This window comes from Silurus meridionalis, chromosome 14, assembly GCF_014805685.1.
Source record: "Silurus meridionalis isolate SWU-2019-XX chromosome 14, ASM1480568v1, whole genome shotgun sequence".
NCBI lineage: Eukaryota > Metazoa > Chordata > Actinopteri > Siluriformes > Siluridae > Silurus > Silurus meridionalis.
The window spans coordinates 5,400,149-5,426,667 of NC_060897.1; the positions used below are offsets into that span (position 1 = coordinate 5,400,149).

The window sequence follows — 26,519 nt, forward strand, 5'->3', positions numbered from 1 at the left end:
TATAGATATTCTTATAAATATATATGGCCCTTATTGAAACGAGAATGTGAGCTTTTCACATTGACATAAAAGTACCATAATCTCTATACAGCTAAGTGGAAAGTGTTGTCAGTGAAACAGAGCAGGCAGCAGTTTAGTCTCTTTATGTGTCGCACTCAAAAAAAAAAAAAAAGGATTAAAAATAATAAAAATAAAAGATGTTTGCAAAGTGTCCACCTCTTCAATGCATTATTGCTGCCCCTCTGATATAATTCTCCTGTACACCTTTACACATTTTTACCTGAGTAATACTTTCAATCTTGTAACAGACCATGTTTTAGGTTCCCCCTCAACTTTTCTGGGCTACTCCCTGCCATTTCTACCTCAAAGTTATGTTACAAACAAAAAAAAAAAAAAAAAAAAAAAAAAAGAATGGGGGAACTTCGGAAAGTTCGCCACTACTCTATTTTTGCTTCATGGTGTTGTTCGGTCGATGAACTGAGCAGTCTCTATGACACTACGAAAGAGGAAAAAAATACTAAATTCACCTTTCCTTCCAAAAAGGAAATAAATTCACAAAAATAAAAATACTTAATTTGCATTTCATTTTGGCTTCATGAGCCAACCGGGGGTCTTTTTTTTTTTTTTATAAATGGCAATGAGATCATTACGAAAAACGCATTACAAAAATAATAATAAAATAAAACTAAATAATTAATAATAATAACAATAATAATAACAACAGTGATACAAAAGACAAAAATGAATAAGCAGAAGCTGTGCAGCCAGATCAGTTGTAGCTTTGGCTTTGTGGGCTTTTGGTGTCGCTCACGCTGGCCAGAAGGCTGCTGTACCCTGAGAATTGCTCCACGTCTGTGCCCGAGTCTGTACCGTACACCAAAGGCCTGTGCCCTCCTTTAAACTGCCTCCCAAACGCCTGAGCAAAGTTCTCGATCTGATACGAGCCTTTGGCCGGAACCATCAAGAAGCCGGTGGTGCCATTTTTGGGGCCCTGGCCATCTTTCTGGTTGCTGAGGTCAGTGGTTGGATGCGGGAGCTGGTAGGCGCTTGAGTTAGGGGTGTGTGGAGGAGCAGGAGGAGAGTTGGTGTGTTGTTTCTCCAGATGTTCAGTCAGCTCCTGGGATGGGGTAAGCTGCTGCTGCTGCTGCTGCTGTTGTGGCTGAGGCTGCTGGGAATGCTGGGAGTGTGCCGAGGGCTCCAGACTGCTCAGATGGAAGCCCTGTGACGGCGACGAGCTCCCCAACAAGCCAAAGTGTGTCTTTGGCACAGAGGAATTGAGTGTCGGAGATGAAGAGGAGGAGGACGAGGACACTGGGAGGCCAAAGGAAAACTCCAGAGGCGAGTTGGTGTATGTGGAGTAAGAAGCTACGGCGCTGGATGAGGAAGAGGAGGGGGATGAGGAGGATGTCGGCCCAAGAACAAAGCCTCCGCTGTGACTCGTCCTCTCGAGAGCCTGCAGGAGGAAACGAGAGTACTCGTGCATTAAGGACGTCTTATCCCCACCTCCTGGGCTGCTCGCAACACCCAATGGGTCAACACCCTCGGCTGTGCCATGCTCCAGTTCCACAGGATGTGGGTCAGATAAGTCAAAGGTCACATCAGGCTTGTGGCCATAGTGTTCCAGGAGGCTTTGGAGCACTTCATCCGGGATCACGGACTTGTCAGGTTTGATGTCGACCAGAGGTGATGAGTCAAGGAGTCCCAGCGTGGTGTCTCCATCCATTATTCCAGAAACAATGCCCTGAACAACTACTGGCTGGGGCTGCAAGTGGTTGACCCCAACGTCATAACCGGATGCTCCACCCACTACCCCGCCATTACTGGGCGAATGTAGGTATCGCCGCTTCTTCAGAAACTGCATGGCATCGTCATAGTTGCCAATGTTGTTGCTGATACCCTGGCCTGCTTTGTGGCTCTGGAGGAGGTCCATGTCATCCATGCTAGCACCACCAGTCAGCTCCATGGAGTCAGGCTTGGATTGGACGTTTTTCTCCGAGGCTTTCCTGTGGCCCTTTTTAAAAGCCATTTTGGGTGCTGGCACCGTTTCTCTGTGTATGCTGGAGCCTGGATGGGATGCTGATGTTGATGATAGCGAGAGTCCATGGTTGTCCACAGTGTTAAAATCGTGCAGGCCGTACTCCTCTGTCCCCTGACCATGCGAGGGCCCTGACGTCCTCTTCCGTTTGCCACCCTCACCACCATTTTTGGACTTGCCCCGTTTGCGGCCTGGTGTGGTCACTTTTCCCTGAGTGATTGTGTAGCTGCCATGCCTACCATGGGCCTCGCTGCCCAGCTCCATCTCAACCCCATCCAAATCCTTCTTTATGCCTTCTCCGCATGCCCGCTTGTGCTTCAACAACCGGTCTGTCCTGGAAAAATACTGGGGAGGCACAGATATAAAAGATATAAATGTAATGGAACATCCACAAAACATGGAAGTTCCTGTTTTTTCCTACATTATTAAAGTTTTAGAGCATAAATCGAACAAGAAAAACATGCAGCACATCACCTCACAGAGAAACCGCAAAGTTCCTATAGCTTGTCCATTATGCACTGGTAGATGTTGACCGATTTCTTTGGTTTTGCTGGCGATCGGCACCGTTGGTTGATTCCGTGTCGGCAAAAATCAACACCGATAGTTTTTCAGGGTTGCGTCGGCTGCCATTATACAGTACTAGAGGCGAATTGCTGACATCACGTGCAGTTTGTTTTGACTCACTGGACACCATGCACACCAGCTCTGCTTTCTCTATTATTTCATCGAATATTAAAATAGTACTAGAACTGAGAGGCCATGATTTATTTAAAGACTAGTTAAGTTTTCCCTGTTTGCAATTTTTACTGTCTTTTTACTCATTTTGAGTTTAATGGTTTGTATTTAATTAAAGTAACTTTTTTTATTCAGTTTGAATGCATCTCTGAATGCGTCTTATTTTCTCTCAATATTCATTCATATTTAATACATTCATATTTAGTTGATTTACCACATTTTCATGATTCAGTAGTTTTTTTTTATATTTTTGTAATAACGTTCAGTACTAGTTCACATGGAGTGTTCTTTTCTGCTTTCTTTCTCTAGTATTCATTTTAAAAACTATTGGTTGATCAATCGGCTGTCTTGCAACTAGCTCTTGGTATCAGTAAAATCCCCAAATCGGTCAAGTTCTATGCACTGGCACCAAGGATGTGTGTTAAAAAACACAAAAATTGCAGCTCTTTTTCATTCTAGAACTGAGGGTTACCTGTTGGCAGGTGTCACACTTGTATGGCTTTTCTCCACTGTGTGTCCGTTTGTGTCTCTCCATGTGGTATTTCTGAATGAAGCGCATGTTGCACTGGTCACAGCTAAAAGGCTTCTCTCCTGCACAGAAAATAAGATAGGAAATTATTCAAATCACACGTTTGTTCACCCCCCAGCAGGACCGTTGTAATCAATTAGAAGTAAAAGAGAGAGAATATAGCACACTTACCGCTGTGTATTTTCTCGTGTCTCTGCAGGAGGTATTTCTGAATGAAGCTCATATTACACTGATTACACCGGAAAGGCCTTTCACCTGAAATAGACAGAGCAACATGTGAGAGCTAGTCATGTATAGGAGGTCGACAGATTGGCAAAAATTCATACTAACCCATAGTTTTTCTGGGTTGCGTTACACAGCACGTGAGCGGCCTCTAGAGGCGAATCACGGATGACAAGTACTGTTTACTTGGTGTTTTTGTTTTTAAATTTGTTTTGAATAAAAACAATTTTTTTTATTTGTAGTGATGCATTTAAACTGAAACAAAAAGTATCTTATTTTCATCAATATTTATTAATATACATTTAATTTAGCACATTTTCATGATTTACTGTTTATTTTTTTTTTTTTTAATCAAGTCCAGTACTATTTTACATGGTGTTTTTTGTTTTGTTTTTTATCATGTATTTTAAAAACTATCCATTTTATTTTTCAACTAATCCACTTAATGGATTCATTAATCCATTTTTAAAAATCGGTTATCATCTAGCATGATCCAACCTAGCTATAGGTAAAATCCACCTCTAATCATGCGTGCTTATTTTCTTCTAAAAAAAGACATCCTTCAAACCAAACAAAAGCTTTCAGGATTCAGATTGTAGTATTTATGATTATAAAGAGATCAACACCCACCCACTGATCAATAATAAATTCCTAACATTGAAGCAAAATGAAGTGGAACCGAACTGCCTCAAAGTTTATGACTCACTCGCAGTGACTCTTCAAACATTTAATAATTTCCTAATAAGATTTTCAGCTTGTTTCTTAAATGAAACCGGGATGACAGAGCGATCCACGAGGACCACCTATTAGCCGTTAGCGTCTTTCAGCTAATGAAGTGTTCATAAGAGTAAATAATGATCCTGACTGAGCTACTTTGCATGAAAGTAGGAAATGTCAGGGAACGTTACACAATTAAATTAAATCATTTGAGCATTTGTTTACAATAATAATCAGACTAGAAATAAAAAAAAAAAAATGTATTATGGAGATTCAGTAGTTACAGTTCAGTGTCAGTGATCAGTTTGAGAGCTGCCTGGAACTGGCTGGATGATGAAATGCAGGGAAACGGCAAATTTTGGAACTAGGAGGAGATGTTGACCCTGGGGTATTTGGAACGAGTGTGAGCTTGTTTAAAACCCTCTTGCCGATAGATATAAGTGGGGAAGGACAAGCGTTTACTGTAAAAGCCTTTAATAAATATGGTAAAAGTGCAGAGCAAAGGGAATTTCAATGTCACTACAAGTTTATCGTAGTGTTGAGCCGTTTCTTCGAAATTACCCATGTTGTAATCGCTTAAGCAGACAAGACAAGATCATGACATCCTAACTGGTAATGATACTGAAATTCCCATTCCATTAACACAATTCTAATAATAGTTTTGTACAGCAACGCATGTTGTGCACCACTCCACTGCTCCATTATTACTTTAAGGGGTTTTAAAAGAACACTGGTTCCAAACAATTGTCGACATCCCAGTCAGCAACTTCGCCTGCGCCACCCTGTGTTAAGGTGGGGTATGAACAGTATTCCTAGTAGTTTCTAGTATGTTAAACATTAATAAAGATGCTTGTTACTGAGATGTCAGGGTTTCTGCAGGTTTCACCAAATCAAATTTCAGACTTTTTAAGACCCTTTTACAAGCCAAGTATCGCTAAACTTGCATTTACCATAGCGGTAAAATAAAATCTGAGTTATAGATGTAAGAGATTTGCACAAATAAAGCTGATTGGTTGTTGGTCTCATTTGTAGTTGTAATACAGCAAATTATATTTGGACTGGTGAAAAAATAAATGAGAGCTCAAGTCCTGCGGGAGCATTTCACTGAGCATTAAAGGTAGCAAAAAATAAAGACCTAGCAAATGTGAGCATTATTTAGGCCAAAATGTTGGATTTTTACATTTTAAGACTTCGCAGAAACCCTGGCTGAGCATGTGTGGTGTTAAATCGTCAACCTGCGATTCTTCCCTAAAACAGTGCAGGTCATCAACACACTGGTGACCATTGTGAAGCATAGCGAGAGCTAACCTGTGTGTATGAGGACATGTCTGCGGAGATGGTAGGAGCTGCGAAAGGCTGCGCTGCAGTGCTCACAGATGTGCGGTTTGGAGCTGGGAGACACCGTCCCTCCATCAGGATCCAGCAACATGTGCTAGGTGAGGTGAGAGAAGGTAAATCAGCAACACTTACAACTCATTAAAAAGCGCACACACACCCCCCTTATTAAAGGAAGATCCTTCTAAAAGCTTTAATGCATTCATTTCTATTGAGCTCCAATACATGAAAACATTTTTTCCGATTTGGCTGTAAAGCTCAGGTCCATAGGATTGAGAAGCAAGAATGAGAAAAGAAGAAATGCTGAGAAAGAATGTAAAAAGACAAGCAAGGGACACATTACTCTACCCATAGACCTTTGGGTAAGAGTTCACTTTGCCCTCTCATCATGGCCTGACCTCTCCGCTAACCCCCTCCAACATAAAAATTATTCGGTGCCCCAGGAACACTGTTTGCATTTTCCTGTAATCTGTCAGACTCTGCATTCGTGAAATGTAATTCAATTTCATTCCAATTCTAAACGATCGTCGCAGCCATAAACCGTGTTTGAACAAGTCCCATAAAACGCCACCTGCAGACTCGCTTCAGCCAAAAGCCATCCCGCTTTGGTGCAATAGAACAAACTTTAGCGCTGAAACTCGTGAGCGCTTTACTCTCGTGGTCTCATAATTTACAGATTAAGTCACAGATTTTTTATTTCTTTTTTGCCATAATCATTGGCAGGTATGTGCTGCGTTTTAATGGCACCGCGGTGGAATGGTTTTGGCACAAGCAAGTCTGCAGGTGGCGTTTTTATGGGACTGGTTCAAACACAGTATATGGCCAGCAAAATGGTTCAGCATCAGAATGAAATCGAATCAAATTCCACGAATGTCCATTAAGGCAAATGAAGGGAACGTGTAAGTGTGCCTCAATGGGTAGATTTCCTAGAAGAGATATAATGCAAAAATTGGTAGATTCTACAGCACTTTATTTCTTAGCATTGATTTTGTATATTTATATTTTCAACGGAAATGATTTCAGTGTGAAAGCACAGTTTGGCATGAATCATGTTTATAGATAGTTTTTCCCCCCCTGTACTTCTTAATTAAATTAAAAAGCTGCAGTTAAAAAAAACCGACTCGCATAAAAAGTATATAAAAGCTTAATAGATCAAAAATTTATTTTTTATTGGCAGTCAGTTAATCGAGGTTGATAGTCAGGGTTTTAGTATCACGATCAATAAAGGAAGAGGAGTATTGTGCAATCTCGAATATTAAGCCTCGATTTTAATATTCAAATATGAATCAGATGTGTAAATTCAACTGCAATCAATACTGAGAAGAAATGCAAATAAACGTTTGTGTGGTCAGCGAGACAGGTGGACTGACAGATGCATGAGTGAGTGTGTGTGTGTGTGTGTGTGTGTGTGTGGAGGGGGAAAATAACATTCAAGATAAGGCAATTATTAGTAACATCTTTGAATTGAAAGAAGTGTTCGACTGATTCTCAATTTCTACTATATATGTGTGTATACATATCAAACGCTATATAGTGTGAAAAAGCAGTGGCAGCTCCAGTGGCAGCTCCAATGTGGCAGCTCCAGAGCACACGAACCTTTGATTCGCCTCGTTTCCGCCGCGTCTTGCCCTCCTGTCCGTCACCATTTGACCTTCGACCTTTCCTCCCCGAGGAGTCCTTTCCCAGCCTCCCCGACAGCTGCGGGATAACAAAAGAGAGGAGCAAAGCAGAAAGAAAAGATTAACATACATCATCATGATGGAGAAAAAGAAAAAGAGGCAGGAGGAGAAGGAAAAAAAAAAATGTCTGTTTTCACCCAGACGTGTGAAGAAGCAGCTCGTTAAAAATAAATTAATAAATAATTAAAATAAACTATTAAATAAATAAAATCAATAAATAAATAAAATTATTAATTCATACGCAGTAATATTACACTTGTGCTCATCACGCACATAGCAAGGTTACCCCAGGACTTTATGGGCATCAAGATTATTACTATGCATGTGTGTGTGTGTGTGGCAGAAGGCAGAGTAATAAACTTTTATTTACAGCCCCAGAATGTTTCCCCTGAGGACCCGTGTGACTCGAGCGAGTCTGCTCGGTGTGGATGGAGAGGAGCGGTGGGATTATTCAGCAGCTGCGAGCAGACGGACGAGGTTTCCATCTCCATCCCTGAATAATCGAACAGCTCGTCCCCAATAACAAAGAGCCGCACCACTTAATGACGCTCCTCTCAGTCTGCCTTTCACACCACTCATCTGTAATATACTCTCACTCACAGGCTTAACCCATGCCCCGGGGCCATGAAGAGACAAAAACACACACACACGGAAGGAATGAAAGTATGGGAGAAAAATAAATAAAATAAAGATCAAAGAAAAAAAATACAGACAAGAGGATCAAGAAAAAGAAGAGAAATAATGTGGGCAGAATTTTAATAGAGTATTAATGAGTATTAAAAAGCAAAACAGACATTTATAAAAGGAGTGAGCTTGAAAATTAACAAAGGATGGGAGGAAGAAAAGGAAGAAAGAAAGAAAGTATTTCACAAAAAAATTCACAAAAGTAGACAGGAAATATAAGAGCAAAAGAAAAGGAATTAGAGCAAAAGAAGGAATAAATGACAAAAACAGAGGGAAACAACGAGCAAAAGAAGGAGTGAAAGAATAAAATACAAAAAGAGGAAAGCATAATAAATGACGAAACCTGGAAAAGGTGTGAAAGGAAAATAAAATAAAAAAAAAAAAGCGAAAGAACAAAAGAGACAGAAAGCAAGCAAGTATGACAGAGCAGAAAAATGAGCAGGAGTGAAAGAATAAATGCAGAGATAAAACAGCAAGAGAAATGAGTCTAAAAGGAAAAAACAGGGGAGGGAAGGAAATAAAGAAATAAGCACAAAAGGAAAGAACAAAAGAATAAAAGTGAGAAAAAGCGAAACCAAGCAAGCAAGAAAGAAAAAACAATTAAGGCTGCAACAACTAATCGATAAAATCGATAATAATCTTCGGTCAACGAACGCCGTTATCGATTAGTTGGGCTGCTCAGGTTACGGTTTTGCGTGACGGCAAGACAATACAACCGCCCGCGAAATGGCGAAGGGTAACAGGGTCAACCGGCAGCAGGAAAAGAAAACGCACTGGTGTCACGGATGAGGGCGAAACAGCAGCACAAACTGTATAAATCTCATGAGAAAAATGGTACAGTTTAATAAAGTGTTATTGTGTAAACTGTCTGTACGTTCAAATGCTTGTTTTCAATGTTTGCATATTTAATTTATGCATAAGTCATTTAAATATTATACGAAATTAAACAAATATTCTAGATGATTACATCTTCACAATTCTATACATAAATATCATGAATTAGGGTTCAATGTAGTTAGAATAAGCAATAATTAGTTGCAGCCTTAAAAACTATAAAGCAAGAAAGCCGTAAACAAGAAAAACAAACAGAGTAGAGAGTAAAGAGAAGAGAAGAGAGAAAGAAAGAAAGAAAGAAAGAAAGAACAAAGACAGAGAAAAAAAAAAGAGCGAGAAATAAAAAAGGAACAAGCAGGAAGCGAGAGGAAGTAGAAGGAAATATCAGAAGTTTTCTGGACTAAATTAAGCAGCGAGCAGCCGAAACAAACTCGGCTTCATTCATTTCCTCCTCAACTGCAGCCTGGACACTGCATGGAAAATTAACCAGAACACGAACACGAACACGAACACGAACACACACACACACACACACACACACACACACACACACACACACACACACACACACACACACACACACACACACACACACACACCTTGAACAGATGAGAGCCATTAGGATTAGCAAGATTTAATAATAAATCAGAACTCCCCCCCACCCCGAAATCATGCTCTTCCTCCTCCTCTTCATCTCTGAGTCAGTACTGAGCTGCACAAATGTCTGGTTTTTTTTTTTCCCCTCGTGAATGTGAAATGAGTCAGCTGCCAGCGGCTGAAGCACAAAGCAGCAGCTGCTCAGAGCCTCGTTTTCACGCAGCCGTCTGCAGACGACTCGAGTCTCTCAGCACTGAACGCGTAATCTCACAATTTGTTTTCTCGTGAGCTTGCCAAGAGCTTTGTGTGCGCGTGTGTACGCATTCCTCTACATGTCACTGCCGGTTTGGCCAAACCTCCTCATTGATGCTAACGGAAGCTGGGTGACATCACTGTTCCCAGAGAAAGAGGTTTATATTTAACAGCTCCGGATCCTCTCTCTAGATTTATTGCTTTGTCAGGCTCGGAGCTGTGCGGTCAATACCAGGCGGGTTCAGCTCTTCCTTTCTACATCGTGTGAGCGCTGAAGCTCGGTTAAATCGCAACATACCAACAATACAACCAAATTTATTAACTATACATTCGATTCTTCAGTAAGGACATCTTATGCCTGCCTGCACATAAGGAGTAACATCTGTACCATTAAATTACAGGAAAATCAATGACAGGGTGTTGTGAGAAGTGATGTGTGGAAAAAAAGGTTAAAAAAAAAGTCTATTTCAAAAAGCAAAAGCAAGAAAGACGTGTGAAGGAAGAAAGGGTGAAAGGAAACTAAAATGATGAGTGAAATAAACAAAAATGAGAGAGAAAGAAAGGCAGACAAACAAAGAAAAAACAGCAGAAAAGTGTGAAAAAGTTAAATAAAAACAGTGAAAGAAGAAAGAACAAAGAAAAACAATCAAGAGAAAAATAAATTATAAATAAAGGGAGAAAAAAGTATAAAGGAAAAGGATGAGTGAAATAAGCACAAGTTTTGGAAGCAAGAAAGCAAGGAAGCAAGGGAGGAAGGAGGAAAGCAAGAAAGAAAGCAACAGAACAAGAGACTGGAAGAAGAAAAAACAGCAAGTGATGAAGCAAAGGAAAACAAAAATGAAGAAAGCAGGAACAAAAGAAAAAAGCAAAAAAAAAAAAGCAACAAGTACAAAAGAAAGAAAATAGAAAGATAAAAAGGGTTAAAGAAAGTAAAAGAAATGCATGTAGAAAAAAAAGAAAAAACGAAAAGAAAAAAAAGCTAATGTGAACGAAAGGAGTAGTAGAGAGCATGCGCCCCGCAAATGAGCTGTTACTATGGCAACAATAAGGCATACGATACATAATTAGGCCTAAAACCCTGCGGTAGATCATCTCCTGCGTGTGCAGGAGTATCTGCAATCAATCCTGAGCTACGGCTGCTTGAGTAAATGAGACTCCGCCCCATGAGAACTGATCACTGCACGCAGCTGTATGGTTACAAACATCATGTCGGTGATAATTATTGAGGATCGGCGCTGCTGAATAGTTTGACAACGACTTTGCGAAGAGACAACAATTATCCTGGCAATAGATCGCAAATGTGTGATCGTTTCGGCTTATGCAAATGAGTTAAAGTTCCAAATTACAGAATAGTTTTGAACCTCGACAGGGAATCTCCAGCGAGATCTCCACACAGCACCACCATCAGGTGGACTAGGTTCATCTCTTGCCCTGATCAATAAGAGAGCACCATCTGTTTACCCAGTCTCCCAGTGCCTGATTTGTTTCAAAGTATTAAAAGTATAATAGAGCTCCAGATCTTTGTGCTTGGGCTCCTTAAAATGCTTTGAAAAATTCTGTTGGGCAAAACGAGGCTGCCTACTGATCATTCAGGAAAACTGGTGGAAAAAAGTATAAAACAAAGACCTTTTTCCAACTTGCAGCTTAATGCCAACAACCAGCTTCAGCTCCTTAGTCAGGCAAACACTTTTTTCTCCTGATTTTTTGTAAAAGCACAGATTGAGAAGATGCTTGAGGGGGCAGACACTTACGTTCCCCATGCTGAGGTCGTGTGCTAGCAAGTTCTGATGGTTGCTGAGGGTCATCTCTAGCATCTCAGTGCCACCCCGCCCATCATCGCTTGGATACATAGGCTGTCTGTAGTCCAGCTCCGACACCTTCTCCTGCTTAATGCCCATAGTGGGCATGTAGTCACCAGTCACTGGCATTATCCCCAGGCCAGACAGCAGTCCTCCACCTCCTCCAGAAACGTCGCAGTCGGGCGAATGGCGCTCCTTTTTCAAGACCAGCTCGTGTGGCTGCAGCTCGGCCATGACGCTCTGTCCGGTCAAGCGGGTGAAGCTGGTGACAGGCGGCAGGTGGCTGAACATCAGCATGCCTGGACTGAAGCTGGCCTCCATGCCCCCACCCGGCCGCAGGAACTCGCTTCCCAGCTTGTCCTGAATAAGGCTCATGGTCGAGGCGCTTGGGCAGAGCGAAGGGATGCTGAAACGATGTGGTCTTCAAAAGAGGGCCAGCGCTCTCATCCTACAAGTTCAGAAAAGAGGAACAGCGTTAGAAAAAAAGTTTGAAGGTAGGTGGAATCAATATTTGAATGAACCCACCGCAATCCCCCACTAGGGCTGTAATGATTCCTAACTCGAGTAATTTGAATACAAAAAAAAAAAAAAAAAAAAAACACATTGAGGCAAATCATTTGTTTAGTTTAACAACCCGCTAAACTCTGGAGCGCTCTGGACAGGTAAACACTGAAGATGCTGCAGGATGGAAAAAAACGGGAGGAACAGGGAGAGATTTCAGGGGCCAAAAAAACTAAAATAAATAAATCAATAAATAAAAAAAGGTTCCAATGTTTGGGATCATTTCAAACAAAAACAAAGAAAACACCAAGTGTGTTTACCTCTTTTTTAAACAATTTGAATTGATTTATGATTTTTACATTTATATTTCCATTTTAATTAACAGGTGCAGAAGCTACGGATTAAACCTTTGTACTTAACCACATCTTCACAATTATATGTGCAACAAGAAGGGAGGAAATAAAGGTGCCTTGGATTCAACTCAAATCAAATATTAAAGAAATAATAATAAATATTTAAAGCAATAACATTCATATGGATCAATCAATAAATAAATAAATATCTAATCATAATGCATTTCCACATCCCAATCCAACATCATGCATCAACATTCCAGTGAGAAACAATAAAACGAACACTACTATAACTGGGCTTTGAAGGTTTCAGGACAAGTGGACATGTTTTTTTGATGGACGTCAATAATTGAAAAGAATAAGTAGTAATAGTAAGTGCTAGTATAAGTAGTGTGCGTATGAGAACAGATTGCGTGACAGGGCCGTGCTGCCGACAGGCATGAGCTCTTTGATCCAGCCATTAAGTACTTAGCTGCATTAATCACACCATCTGATGGCTCAGCTAAGAGAAAGAGTGAGTCTGTTCATGAGCTCTTGCTCTCTTCAGCAACATGCTTTCAAAAAATAAAAATAAAAAAAATTTACAACACTGTTGTGTGAACTTGGAAGTAACAATAACACACACTACTGCCTGAACTAACTACTGATATTAAACACTCTGTGAATACTAAACCAATACACTCGATGTAAATTTAAGGGAAAAAAAAAAAAAAAAAAAACACCTTATGCTGCAAATCAGTCTCTAAGGAAATATACGCAAATGTCTTGCTGTTTAAAGTTACACCGGCGTTAGCACACTAAATGTATGGTCAGCAAAATTATTGGCACCCTAGCTTAAAGGGGGTCACACAAAAATATTTAGAACCCGATAAACAAATGTTAGTGTAAGCCACGACCTCGATACAAGCGCACTAAGTGGCTGAGAAAACCCCATCTGGAAAATCTGACTTCTGGTGTCTGGAATGGTTGTTTGTGTTTCGATGGGCCTCCTGTCAATCATTTTACAGACACTCGACAAAACACTGAAGATTCGTGAACATGAGTGGGAGTGGAGTGATTGACTCAGAAAGGGGAAAAAACATTCCAAACTCGAAGCAAACATACAGTACGGTTTTTGGGTGCAGAAAAATGGGAAATCCCCATTACTGTGAGAGTTTGGTGAGGGTTCTGTGATGATCTGCAGCTCGTTTTTTTTTTTGCCTCCTGGGAACTTGATTATACAGTACATGGAATCAGGAGTTTTAAAAGACGTCTGTCTGCCTTGGACAAGAGGATACAACCAGACATGGGACTTGGTTCCAAAATACTTCTCGGAATACACAAAATCAGTTTCTCGCATGAAGATTTAATGCCTGTGACCTGATCCACACAAGCCCTGGGGATCACAAGAAAGGGCCTACAAGCAAGGACAGTGTAGAGAGATTCAATACTTAGGAGAGCTCTCAGACTTCTGGATTAGCTCTCAAATCGTATCAAGTAATACAGGAGAAGACTCACAAAGGATGTTTAACAAGGGTGCAAATAATTTCGGAACATTGCCAGATCGAATCAATGCGTTGCAATGGCAGCTGTACACAAAACGCTGTGTGCGTGCACTTCGTTGGAGTGTATTTGTGGACCGTGACCTTTAGCAACTCAGACCACTCCAGCCTGTCTGTCAACTTTCTATCAGATCATCCAAACACCAACCAGGCCTGCAGTTCACAACTAACTACAAACCGCCATACACTTTCAGGAGATATCCAAAATGCGGGAATGGCGTCCCATCTGGGGTCAATTCCTCCGTTTTTGGGTTCTTGGGATATTCTCTGGATCAATCCTGATAATGCAGGAGTAGGAGAGTAGAATACTCTTGCACTTTTCTGTACTTAATTTCACCAATTTCCATACCGCAAATAACCTTCAAAGATGTGATCCCAGGATCTCTTTTCAATCCGTCTGATTCCGTCTTCTCATCAGGTTTCACGTTCAAATCTTAAAAAGATGATAAAAAGTGAAGAGCCAAAAAAAAAAAAAAAAAAAAAAACCTCCCAAGAAATCAGAATCCAGAATTCATACTCACCTCAGCCTATTAAATGTGGCCATGCCAAACGAATATTTATTTTGGCTTTGACTACCTCTAACGATCGAGCAGGTGTCGTCGGCAAAACAAAAAGGTTTCCGACGTGCTACGTCCGTCTGAGGCAATTACCCAAATGCGTAAATAAGCTAGCGTTCTTGCAAACTGATAGCACGAGCCAGCATGGTGTTTGAGAAATGTATTCACATGTATCAATGGGATGAATGGTGGCTTAATGTGTGCAGGATTGGGCTTTTTTTCCCCCCTCAATGCTGCTTTAATTATTCATGCGGCTGCATGCAGACCCGGCGTGCTTTGTTTACTACAACGGCTGGGCACGGTACTTTCACCTATGCAAATTTAACCAGGCGCACGTCTGGCAGCTCAGCTGGCCGATCTGACCTACACTCCCGACTGGGAATCGTGCCTTTTATTAACACCGAACTCGAAAGGATTTTACTAGAAAATATCCCAGGCATTCGACAAAAAAAAAAAAAGTGTGTATAGTGTGTATATATATATATATATATATATATATATATATATATATATATATATATATATATTATACACTTCGTCTGACTCCAATAACAATCTGGACTCTGATTAAAAATAAGATTCAAAGCAGTTGCGTGTGCAAACGTGGACCGAAAGAATCGGCAGAACCACAATCTTTTTTTTTCTTAGTCGCACGTCATAACCTCAAACATTTCACGGCTCATGCTCGGCGATAGAAAGTGACAAACTACCACGACGTGCGAAGAAAGACAATCGCAACCAGAAGACGCACGAGAAAATATGACCCATTCGTAATTCCTTTAATTCTTCTGCTCTAATATTCGAGTAAAGAGCTGCACAGGATTTATGATAAAATAACTGACATAACGTGGAGCATCAGAATATTTTTCAGACTCAAATCGAATATTTTCACTCTGTATTTACAATAAAAAGATTCTTCATCGTTATTGATTTACGGTTCGTTTTCGATTGCACTTTAATAAGCTTGTTTCCAGGTCTTGTTTTGCAAAATCTTGACAATCTGAATGCCATGTGCTGTAATCACACCTGGGAAATATCTTTTGGCACCCCTGAAAAGAAGCTCCATTTAAACAAACAACAAACATCCTACATGTTTACTTCTTTGTAACTGCTGGGCTTTTTGGCACGCAATGTATGTAATAAGTACTAACAGTACAATCAATTCAGTATGTCCAAAATATCATAGGAAATAAATCAAACACTTGCTAGAAAATTATTTTATGCTGAAAGTCTAAGGGATTTTGGGGGATTTGATAGTGATGAAGGCTCTTCGTAGAGGTTTATGGGAACGTCAATTGTACGTAATGATGATGATGATGATGATGATGGTGATGATGGGAATTCGGCATGTGGATGGGAATTTGGGAATCACAGACAAAGTCCCACTGCAAATCACGAGTGGAGTTGAACTTCCAAAGCATTTGGAACCCGTTATGTTGTTGTGTATGTCCAGGTTTATGGAGATATATAAAAAAAAAGGCCCTGATTGAGCCTATACTTGTTATTAGTATCTCATTATATCATTCTGATTCTCACACCGAAACAAACAAATCTCGTGCTCGATAAACAACACACACGCGCATCTAGCCAACAAAACGCTGCGAAATCACCAGAAAATGATTCAAACCTTGGATCAATAAAGCTGATGATGATGATAATAATAACCCGGCCCATGCTCCTCTCCAGCTCTCTCTCACTCTCTCTATATCACTCTCTCCCTCCGAACAATTGATGCTCAGCGCGCATGCTAAGATGCTAATGCTAACCTTAGCGCAGCCGCTCGCGCTTTGTTGTCTGACCCCCTCGGACCGCTTCTTCGCTCCTTCTGCCGGGAAATAAACTCCCGCAGGAGGCTTTTCTTCCCTTCAGCTTACCAGGTCATGACCACCGCTCGCTCGGGGCCGTGCTTGCTTTGTTCTACCTCGCAGCACGGTCGTCTGTTTCTGCCTTCAGCGTCTAAACATTGTTCTCCCGCGGCCGCTGCGCTCCTCCATCTTGGTTCAGCGCGAAGTACTCTGGGTAGAAAGAAAGGAAAAAAAAACGCTCGCACGCTGCCGCACGCGCGCACGCGCACAGGAACAAAAAAAAAAAAAGCCTGAACGGTGTCCCGCGAGGAGACGGCACGCGCGCACGACGAGCACGCGCGCTGCAATTGCGACTAGTGATGTGAAGATCGGATCAATTCAGTGACTTGGTTCTTTTGAATAATTTAGTTCATTTAGTTCGTTTCAGGAATCGAATTAAATGTTAAATTTTCCAATAAGAAGATCCCCCCAACATGCCTACATACACGAACCTTGACTATATTTCCAAAAATTTTAATATATATATATATATATATATATATATATATATATATATATATATATATATATATATATATATTTTATGCTTATAAATTATGCTAAACAGAACGAGTAGCTTCACCTCCCATATTTTCTGGTGCATGTCGTTAGTTCTTATGTCACGTGACTCCCATAATTGTAACAATAATGTCAAGATTTGGACAAAAAATTAAAGAAAATGATCAACTGCATTGTGTAGCATCAATTATGTCGAGATATCGGACCACAATTAGGCTTTCGGTGTTGTCTTACCCAAAACAATCCCCCTCTTAATACCATCATAATCACACCACTACTATAGAAGCCATCGATATTATAGAGAAATGCATTATAACAGAGTATCATCAGTATATTCAACGAGTATCGTTTCACTGCAGCCACAGCTGCACCGCCCTCATGCATCTTCTCCAGCAGAAGCATTAATATTTACCTCATAAAATGTACGGAATGGTTTTCCGTACATTTATGGCAATTTTTTCAGTGCATTACGGCTTTCCTTGGGATTTGACATTTTATGTGTTTTCTTTGTATGGCAAATTCTATAGGAAAGGACTGTTTTAAGCAGTTTTGGCTGACCTTTCCTCACAATGTCCGTCTTGAAAATGGCCTTGGAAGTATATCTGTGACCCAATCAATTTGTTCTCAGCCATTGTGGAATAAACAACTATTAAAGCCACGTGAATATATTTAAGCTACACATGCGATTTGCTAACTCTGATTAGCGCGTTCTGACCATCCAATCAAAGAACGTGAAAATGCTGACGTTATTGTGTGCCTGCTAAATGGCCCCAATGTCGCCAACTCGTAATCTGATTGGTTAAACAACAGGCTCCTGCACTACTGATTCTGAATGGCTCATGGCAGATTCCTTTGACCCTGACAACACGAGATGTGACGGCTAAAATCTAAATTGATTGAAACTCTAACGTAAACAGACACTCCTACGAGCAGCGTAAACAAGAGAAAGCTATAAAATGAAGTGAATAGCTTATTGGGAATAATACTTATTCATGTACAAAAATATATTCAAACATAAGTCAGTAACACTGATAGTTTGCTAGCCCTGATGCTTGCTAGCCCTAATGCTTGCTAGCCATGATGACATACATTTGTTGAATAAAAAGCTGTATTTCTTTCATTATTCTCTCAGAAACTTATTATTTATTTAGAGTTCAGGCACAATTCCTTGCTCCCATCCTTTGTTTGTTAGCATTATATAGCCTAATAGATTCCCAGCTAACTATATAGCTAGATAGAGTGCCTGTAAAAATATGGAAACACCCTTTAATGGCTTTTAAGACACATGCAGGATAAAATCTATCTATCTATCTATCTATCTATCTATCTATCTATCTATCTATCTATCTATCTATCTATCTATCTATCTATCTATCTATCTATCTATCTATCTATCTATGGACAAAAACTGTATACTGTATACTGTAAATATATATATATATAATGGTGGTTACGTTCCAAAACCACCTGCAAGAAAAACGTGATAAACGGAGGCCACCCTAAAAATGCTAATTTCTGTATACAGTACTGTACTGTATTAACATTTTACTTAATTTTATTTTCAATAATTATAATTTTATTAATACATTTTATTATTTCAACAGAAAACTCCATTAAAAACAATTCCCTATACATTTTTTGGTCTATTGTGCTATTAGCGAGAGATCAGGAAAAATAAATAAATAAATAAATAAAATATATATATATATATATATATATATATATATATATATATATATATATATATATATATATATATATACCCATAATCTTTTTTTATGTACGTACTATTCCTTATCATACTTAAAAGTATTGCTTGTATTATTTTTCATCAAAAGCAACCTCAAAAAAAAAAAACACAGCGATATGAGTGTGGATCTCATCAGTTCAAATATCTGCTTTAAAAACATTGTGGACAGGTTTTGTAGATCGATTCTAAAAAGAAACATTCCTGTCTTTCAGATGTGGTTGGCTTTTCTTAATTGCCTGACTAATGAGCCAATTAATTCAGGCTAAAGCAGCTGTAAAACGACATGTAGAAGCACATTTTAATCATGGAATGCCCACCAGGCATGCAGGGTGAGTTGAGTTTTGATCTTCAGCGCTTTTTTCCATGTGTTATGCTCTTTTTTCTCACCTTCTTTGTTTCACCAAGCAGCAGGAAGAAGACGAAGACCACACTCCCAACAGCAACATCCTTCAAATCGCTCCCACAAACCAAGTGCTTTAATATGGATGAGGATCATCTTCGGATCATCAAATCCAACATCCTAACAACGGTTGCTGAGACTGCTGTGAACAAATTTTGGTGATAATAAGGACCCATGGTGTGTATTTGGAAATCCTGGTGTTCCTGCTGGGAGAAAACGACCGAAAGAAAATGCCAGAATGCTATTTCAATTTTGAGTCTTCTATGAGTAAGACTATCTGGGGGGTCTGTCATCCCTTCATGTTTTATCCCTCCACTGTGAGAAAGATTAAAAGCTTAGTAAAAATTCAGCTGTAACAGAGCAAGCTTCTCATTTTGGGCTTGGATTTATTATTACAACTATGACAGTTTTCTCTCGGTATTGTAGCTTCTTTCATAAAATACATTTATGGTGTTATACAGTGAATTTAGTGAAAATGAAGACAGAAATTTTTATATTCTATTTTATTGCAAATACTTTATTTGTGATTTATATGGCAGATGCTCTTATACAAAGTGATTTGGTTGTAGCTCAGTGGTTAAGGGTCTGGGTTACTGTTCGGCACGTCAGTGGTTAAAACTCTGGTATTGTCTAGCTGCCACACTTGGGGCCCCTGAGTAAGGCTCTTAACCCTCAGGGGTGCTGTATCTTGCCTGACCCTGCACTCTGAACCCAGCTGCTAACATCGCTTGGATATGCGAAAAAAATAATTTCACTGCGTAAATAATAATTCAATGAATCTCACTCTCATTTATACAACTGAGCAGATAAGTGTTGAGGGCCTTGCTAAAGGGCCCAGCAGTGGAATCTTGGTGGTGTTGGGTTTTTAACAGAACCTCTTAACAGAAGTGCAACATCTAATCTGATCATCTGCATGCTATCAAATTATGAACTTAAATATTATGTTTATCAATCTTTCAACCACATTCAACTTCCAGCACATGCGATTTCTGCATCCTTGCCTTCAAGTCATTGAATGAACCCAAACTGTGTTTACTATTATATATTTTTTGCTTATGGATATCAATATCCAGTGTTTTGTCTGTTTTATTAGATTTTAGTTTTTTCTTTGATGAACATCATAGAGAAATGATGGAAACTATCATTAGAGCAATTTAGTTAGATTTATTCCTTATTATTTTTATTATTATTTTTATTATTATTATTATTATCTTATTATTATTATTTTTTAATCTCTATTGTGTTACTAGATTTATAATTAGATATTTAATTCTTAATTAAATGCTATAAATATTTACTATGTTCATTTATATAAATATGAATTAAATGTAATATATAAATATTCATTAAATATTCTGTAAATAATATTTTTACACTTGTTTTTATGTATTTTAAATAAATGAATGACAGTCTTCTTCTTCTTCTTCTTCTTCTTCTGCTTCTTTTTTCAGCTGCTCTCTTTAGGTGTAGCCACAGTGGATCACCGGTCTTTATACCCCCCTGTCCCTTACATCTTCCTCAAACCAACTACCTGCATGTCTTCCCTCACCACATCAATAAACCTCCTTTTTGGTCATCCTCTTTTCCTCCTTCCTAGCGGCTCTATCCTCAGCATTCTCCTACCGATATACCCCATGTCCCTCCTCTTTCAACATGTCCAAACCATCTCAATCTTGCCTCCCTCACTTTGTACCCAAAACGACGTACATGCGCTGTCCCTCTAATAAACTAATTTCTAATCCTGTCCATCATCGTCATTCCCAATGAAAATCTTAACATCTTCAGCTCTGCTACCTCCAGCTCCACCTCCTGTCTTTTAGTCAATGCCACTGTCTATAAACCATACAACATCACAGGTCTCACCACAGTCCTATAAACTTTCCCATTCACTCTCGCAGATACTCTTCTATCACAAATCACTCCTGCTATCACTCTTCTCCACCCACTCCACCCTGCCTGCACTCTTTTCTTCACTTCTCTTACGCACTCTCCATTACTTTGCACTGTTGACCCCAGGTACCTGAACTCCTCCACCTTCACCGCCTCTTTACCACCCTCACATTTTCCTCTTCCTCTCACACACCTCTGCCACTTCCTCTGACACACCTGACTTCCTCATACAATACCACAGCTCCTCTCTCAGCAGCCTGTCAAATGCTTTCTCTAAATCCACAAACACACAATGCAACTCCTTCTGTCCTTCTCTATACTTCTCCATCAACATTCTCAAAGCAAATAAGGCATCTGTGGTTCTCTTCCTAGGCATGAAACCATATTGTTGCTCACAGATGGTCACCTCTTCTCTCAGCCTGGCTTCCACTACTCTTTCCCATAACTTCATGGTGTGACTGATCAACTTTATTCCCCTGTAGTTACTGCAGGTCTGCACATCTCCCTTATTCTTAAAGATCGGTACCAGCACACTCCTTCTCCATTCCTCAGGCATCCACTTCCTGCTTCACCATCTCCACACCATCCAACCATCTTTTCTCTTTTTCTCTTTCTCTCTCTCTCTCTCTCTCTCTCTCTCTCTCTCTCTCTAGTGAACACAGTTCTATCTGCATCATTTATTGCTCTAACTTGCAGTACATCCTTCCCAGCTCGTTCCCTCTGCCTGGCCAATCGGTACAAATCCTTTTTTCAATCCTTAGTGTCCAACTTCTCATACAGCTTCTCATATGCCTTTTTCTTGGCTTTTGCCACGTCCCTCTTCACCTGCTGCCGCATCTCCTTGTAATCCTTCCTACTTTTCTCATCACTCTGTCAATCCCAATCCTGTTTCTCAATCCTCTTTCTCATTATGCTCTCCTGCACTTCCTCATTCCACCACCACGTCTCTTTGTCTTCCTTTCTATTTCAAGATGTCACACCAAGTACCTATCTAACTGTCTCCCTCATCACTAATGCAGTAGTTCCCCAATCATTTAGCACCTCTTCACCACCATGAGCCCATGTCTGACCTCTTCCCTGAACCTCACACTACAGTCTTTCTCCTTCAGTTTCCACCACCTTATTCTTCTTTCAGTCCTCACTCTTCCTCTTTACCTCCAAAACCATCCTACAGACCACCATCCAATGCTGTCTCGCTACACTGTCTCTTACAGTCTCCAATCTCCTTCAGGTTGCATCTCTTACATAGAGGAAGCTTTGTGCACCTTCCTCCACTCTTATACGTCACCCTGTGATCCTCCTTCTTCTTAAAATATGTATTTACCGCTGCCATTTCCATCCTTTTAGCAAAATCTACCACCATCTTCTCTTCCACATTCCTCTCCTTAAGACTCACCTCCTCATCACCTCTGTTCCCTTCACCAACATGCCCATTAAAGTCTGCCCCAATCACCAATCATTCATTCCTATGTACACCTTCTACCCTTCATCTAACTTAACAGAGATTTTCCTTCTCCTTCATCTCACAACCCACTTGAGGAGCATAGTCACTGATGACATTTATCATCACCTCTTCAACTTCTAGCTTCAAGTTCATCACTCTATCAGAAACTCTCTTCACCTCCACTACACTCCTACTGTACTCTTCTACACCATTTCTCTTTCCATCCACAAGATAAACAGTTTAAACCCACATTCAAAGTTCCTGTCCTTATTCCCTTTCCACTTTCCCTGTGGTCTCTGTAGACATTCTCCTCTCCTTCTTCTCCTTCGGCCAAAAGTTGCCCAATTTCCACCGGTACCCTGTTGGCTAACGATACCTGTGGCGGTCGTTGGAAACCTGGGCCTCGACCGATCCGGTATGAAATTCAAGTTTGTGATCTGCATATTTGATTTGGCAGATGTTTTACGCTGGATGCCCTTCATAACGCAACACTAAAAGTGCACTGTCTGTGCAACTCTAATGGCTGGTTTAAATGAATAATACAGTCAATCATTTAATAAACGTTCTTCTGGAAGTAATTTTTTTTCTAACATTTATTATAGGCAAGAATTTTCTGGATTGTTTAAGAATCTAATGTGGAAGTATGTATGTATAAAGCTACGGTGGGAAAGCTGCTCAATGCATGATATATATATATATATATATATATATATATATATATATATATATATATATTGCATAAATCATATATATAAGGACAATGTATGAGATTTGTCATTTGTTGTTCTTTAATAATTGTTCAATCATCTAAAAATCTTCACCTGTGCAATATAAAGGAGGATAAGCAAACATCATATAATGCCCTAATTTTTATAAAGTCCCTCTGTTTGTTTTTTTATCTTGCTTTTATTACACGCACATTGGAAAATCGACTATAAGAATTCCTCTCCGCTCAACATTTTATCATTTCAATAATCGCTTATGGCCATTTCCACTGATGGATTCCTGTAATTTAACTTTAAACTGTCCCGACTATGGAGAAAGCTTCTTTTATCCATAAGAATATGTCATATTGCTGATGTGATTTAGCCATAATTCAGCAAAGCCTCTGAGGGAAAGCGAATGAAAGCAGTCAGATATGTTTACCGGTTGGCAGGTATAACTATAGTTTCATCAAACAAAAATCCATGAAGATTAAGAAGAGGTGAAACAACAAAGAGGAGGCAGGACTTATTGGGCTTGTTATTTGAGAGTTAACTCCAGAAGCAAAGTCAATGTTCATGATCAGGTCCTGAGAACAGGTGAACTGGCTTATCACAGACATTTATATAATCAGACAGGCAGCCAGGGGTCAAAACCTGAACCTAAGAAGTGAGTAGGAATGATTATGCAATTAAATTACAGCAGATTAGAATTCAAGCTTCCTACAAAAATACTTTATAATCGCCTTTAGTGAGAGAAGATGTTTAATGAACGAAGGTGAACAGAAACTGATTGTCTTATAAGAGAAAGTTTTAAATAGTTAACAAGACCAGGTGCTGTAAAATACTCTAGCTGCATTTCTAATGGTTTAATATTTAGTATATACAATAAACTAGAACTATGTGTCATATGGTGCTCTATTCAGTATATACAGTACTATACGCTACAGCTATGTCTGAAATGGTGCATTATTCAGTATATAATATACACTATAGCTATGTGTCAGTTGGTGCATTATTCTCTATGTACTATACACTATACAGTAGCTATGTGTCAGTTGGTGCATTATTCAGTATACACAATAGCTATGTGTCTGAAATGATGCATTATCCAGTATATAATATACGCTAGAGCTATGTGTCAGTTGGCGCATTATTCTGTATATACAGTACTATACACTACAGCTATGTCTGAAATGGTGCATTATTCAGTATATAATATACACTATAGAGTAGCTATGTGTCAGTTGGTGCATTATTTAGTATATACAGTACTATACACTACAGCTATGTCTGAAATGGTGCATTATTCAGTATATAATATACACTATAGAGTAGCTATGTGTCAGTTGGTGCATTATTTAGTATACACAATAGCTATGTGTCTGAAATGGTGCATTATCCAGTATATAATAAACACTAGGGCTATGTGTCAGTTGGCGCATTATTCACTATATACAGTACTTTACACTACAGCTATGTCTGAAATGGTGCATTATCCAGTATATAATATACACTATACAGAAGCTATGTGTCAGTTGGTGCATTATTTAGTATACACAATAGCTATGTGTCTGAAATGGTGCATTATTCAGTATATAATATACGCTAGAGCTATGTGTCAGTTGGCGCATTATTCTGTATATACAGTACTATACACTACAGCTATGTCTGAAATTGTGCATTATCCAGTATATAATATACACTATACAGTAGCTATGTGTCAGTTGGTGCATTATTCAGTATACACAATAGCTATGTGTCTGAAATGATGCATTATCCAGTATATAATATACGCTAGAGCTATGTGTCAGTTGGTGCATTATTCTGTATATACAGTACTATACACTACAGCTATGTCTGAAATGGTGCATTATTCAGTATATAATATACACTATAGAGTAGCTATGTGTCAGTTGGTGCATTATTTAGTATATACAGTACTATACACTACAGCTATGTCTGAAATGGTGCATTATTCAGTATATAATATACACTATAGAGTAGCTATGTGTCAGTTGGTCCATTATTTAGTATACACAATAGCTATGTGTCTGAAATGGTGCATTATCCAGTATATAATAAACACTAGGGCTATGTGTCAGTTGGCGCATTATTCACTATATACAGTACTTTACACTACAGCTATGTCTGAAATGGTGCATTATCCAGTATATAATATACACTATACAGTAGCTATGTGTCAGTTGGTGCATTATTCAGTATACACAATAGCTATGTGTCTGAAATGGTGCATTATTCAGTATATAATATACGCTAGAGCTATGTGTCAGTTGGCGCATTATTCTGTATATACAGTACTATACACTACAGCTATGTCTGAAATGGTGCATTATTCAGTATATAATATACACTATACAGTAGCTATGTGTCAGTTGGTGCATTATTCAGTATACACAATAGCTATGTGTCTGAAATGGTGCATTATCCAGTAGTATATAATATACACTAGAGCTATGTGTCAGTTGGTGCATTATTCACTATATACAGTACTATACACTACAGCTATGTCTGAAATGGTGCATTATCCAGTATATAATATACACTATACAGTAGCTATGTGTCAGTTGGTGCATTATTTAGTATACACAATAGCTATGTGTCTGAAATGGTGCATTATTCAGTATATAATATACGCTAGAGCTATGTGTCAGTTGGTGCATTATTCAGTATATACTATGCACTATAGCTGTGTTGAATGGTGAATTATTCGGTATATACTATACCAGGGGTCACCAACATGAGTAGCCCGTGGGCCTTTTCTAAAAATAGCTGTTTCCTACTTTGTTAACTCATTTTTGATAATTATTAATAATTATTATGAGAAATCATTAACATGATCAGTGTCTTCACATAGATGGATATCATTAATTATTAATAATAACATATAATAAAAGGTAAATTGAGCAAATTTGTTATTTCAGATCAAACTGAAAACTGTGTGTATTAAACTGGGAGCCCTTTACATTAATCAGTACCCAAGAAGCTCTCAGTTTCAAAAAGGTTGGTGACCCCTGCACTATAGATTACAGCTATGTCTGAAATGGTACATTATTTACTATATTCTATACACAATGCTCTATTCACTACAAACAGAAACTTCTGTTATTGTGTTTATAAAATACTAAACACACCAAAGTAAAATGATGCTTAATTCACTATACATACTGTACACTGTGCCTTTTTACTAAAGAATAAACTTAATGAAAGCTTTCCTTGTTTTATGCTATTTAGTGTATACTATATACTAAAGCTGTGTCTCAAACAATCTACTATTTACTCTAAAATTAAAATTCTTATGTCAGTAGTATGTTCACACTGAGAAATTCAGAAGGCTATAGTGCAATAAAAATAATACATGGGCAATGTACTGAAAGCAAAAAGAGTGTATTCACTGTACTCAGTCACTGCATGCTCAACTACACCAACGATGAATGCTGTGGTTTATATTTGTCTAAAAAGTCCAATCTTCATGGATTATTAATGAAATGTGCATTTTTCAGGGCTCTGATCATTTTCAACTCACCAAGAACATCTGATTTGTTTAGCTCTCAAATGGTTTGCTGCCATTTTCATTACT

General features: G+C 39.0%; 1 protein-coding gene across 2 annotated transcripts; it reads right to left on the reverse strand.

Moving 5' to 3' along the window:
- Positions 1-612: 612 nt before the first annotated feature.
- znf281a (zinc finger protein 281a) lies at positions 613-16,375 on the reverse strand. 2 transcript variants are annotated; one of them, XM_046865458.1, is made up of 7 exons: positions 16,245-16,375; positions 11,371-11,866; positions 7,170-7,271; positions 5,547-5,670; positions 3,471-3,554; positions 3,243-3,361; positions 613-2,380 (listed from the first exon to the last, which is right to left on the reverse strand). In XM_046865458.1, the coding sequence occupies exons 2-7, from the start codon at positions 11,791-11,793 to the stop codon at positions 770-772; spliced, it is 2,463 nt and encodes an 820-aa protein (XP_046721414.1). In that variant the 5' UTR covers positions 11,794-11,866; positions 16,245-16,375; the 3' UTR covers positions 613-769. The 2 variants fall into 2 exon arrangements, with proteins under 2 accessions (XP_046721414.1, XP_046721416.1); XM_046865460.1 differs by having other exon boundaries at positions 16,137-16,375.
- Between the last annotated feature and the right edge of the window lie 10,144 nt (positions 16,376-26,519).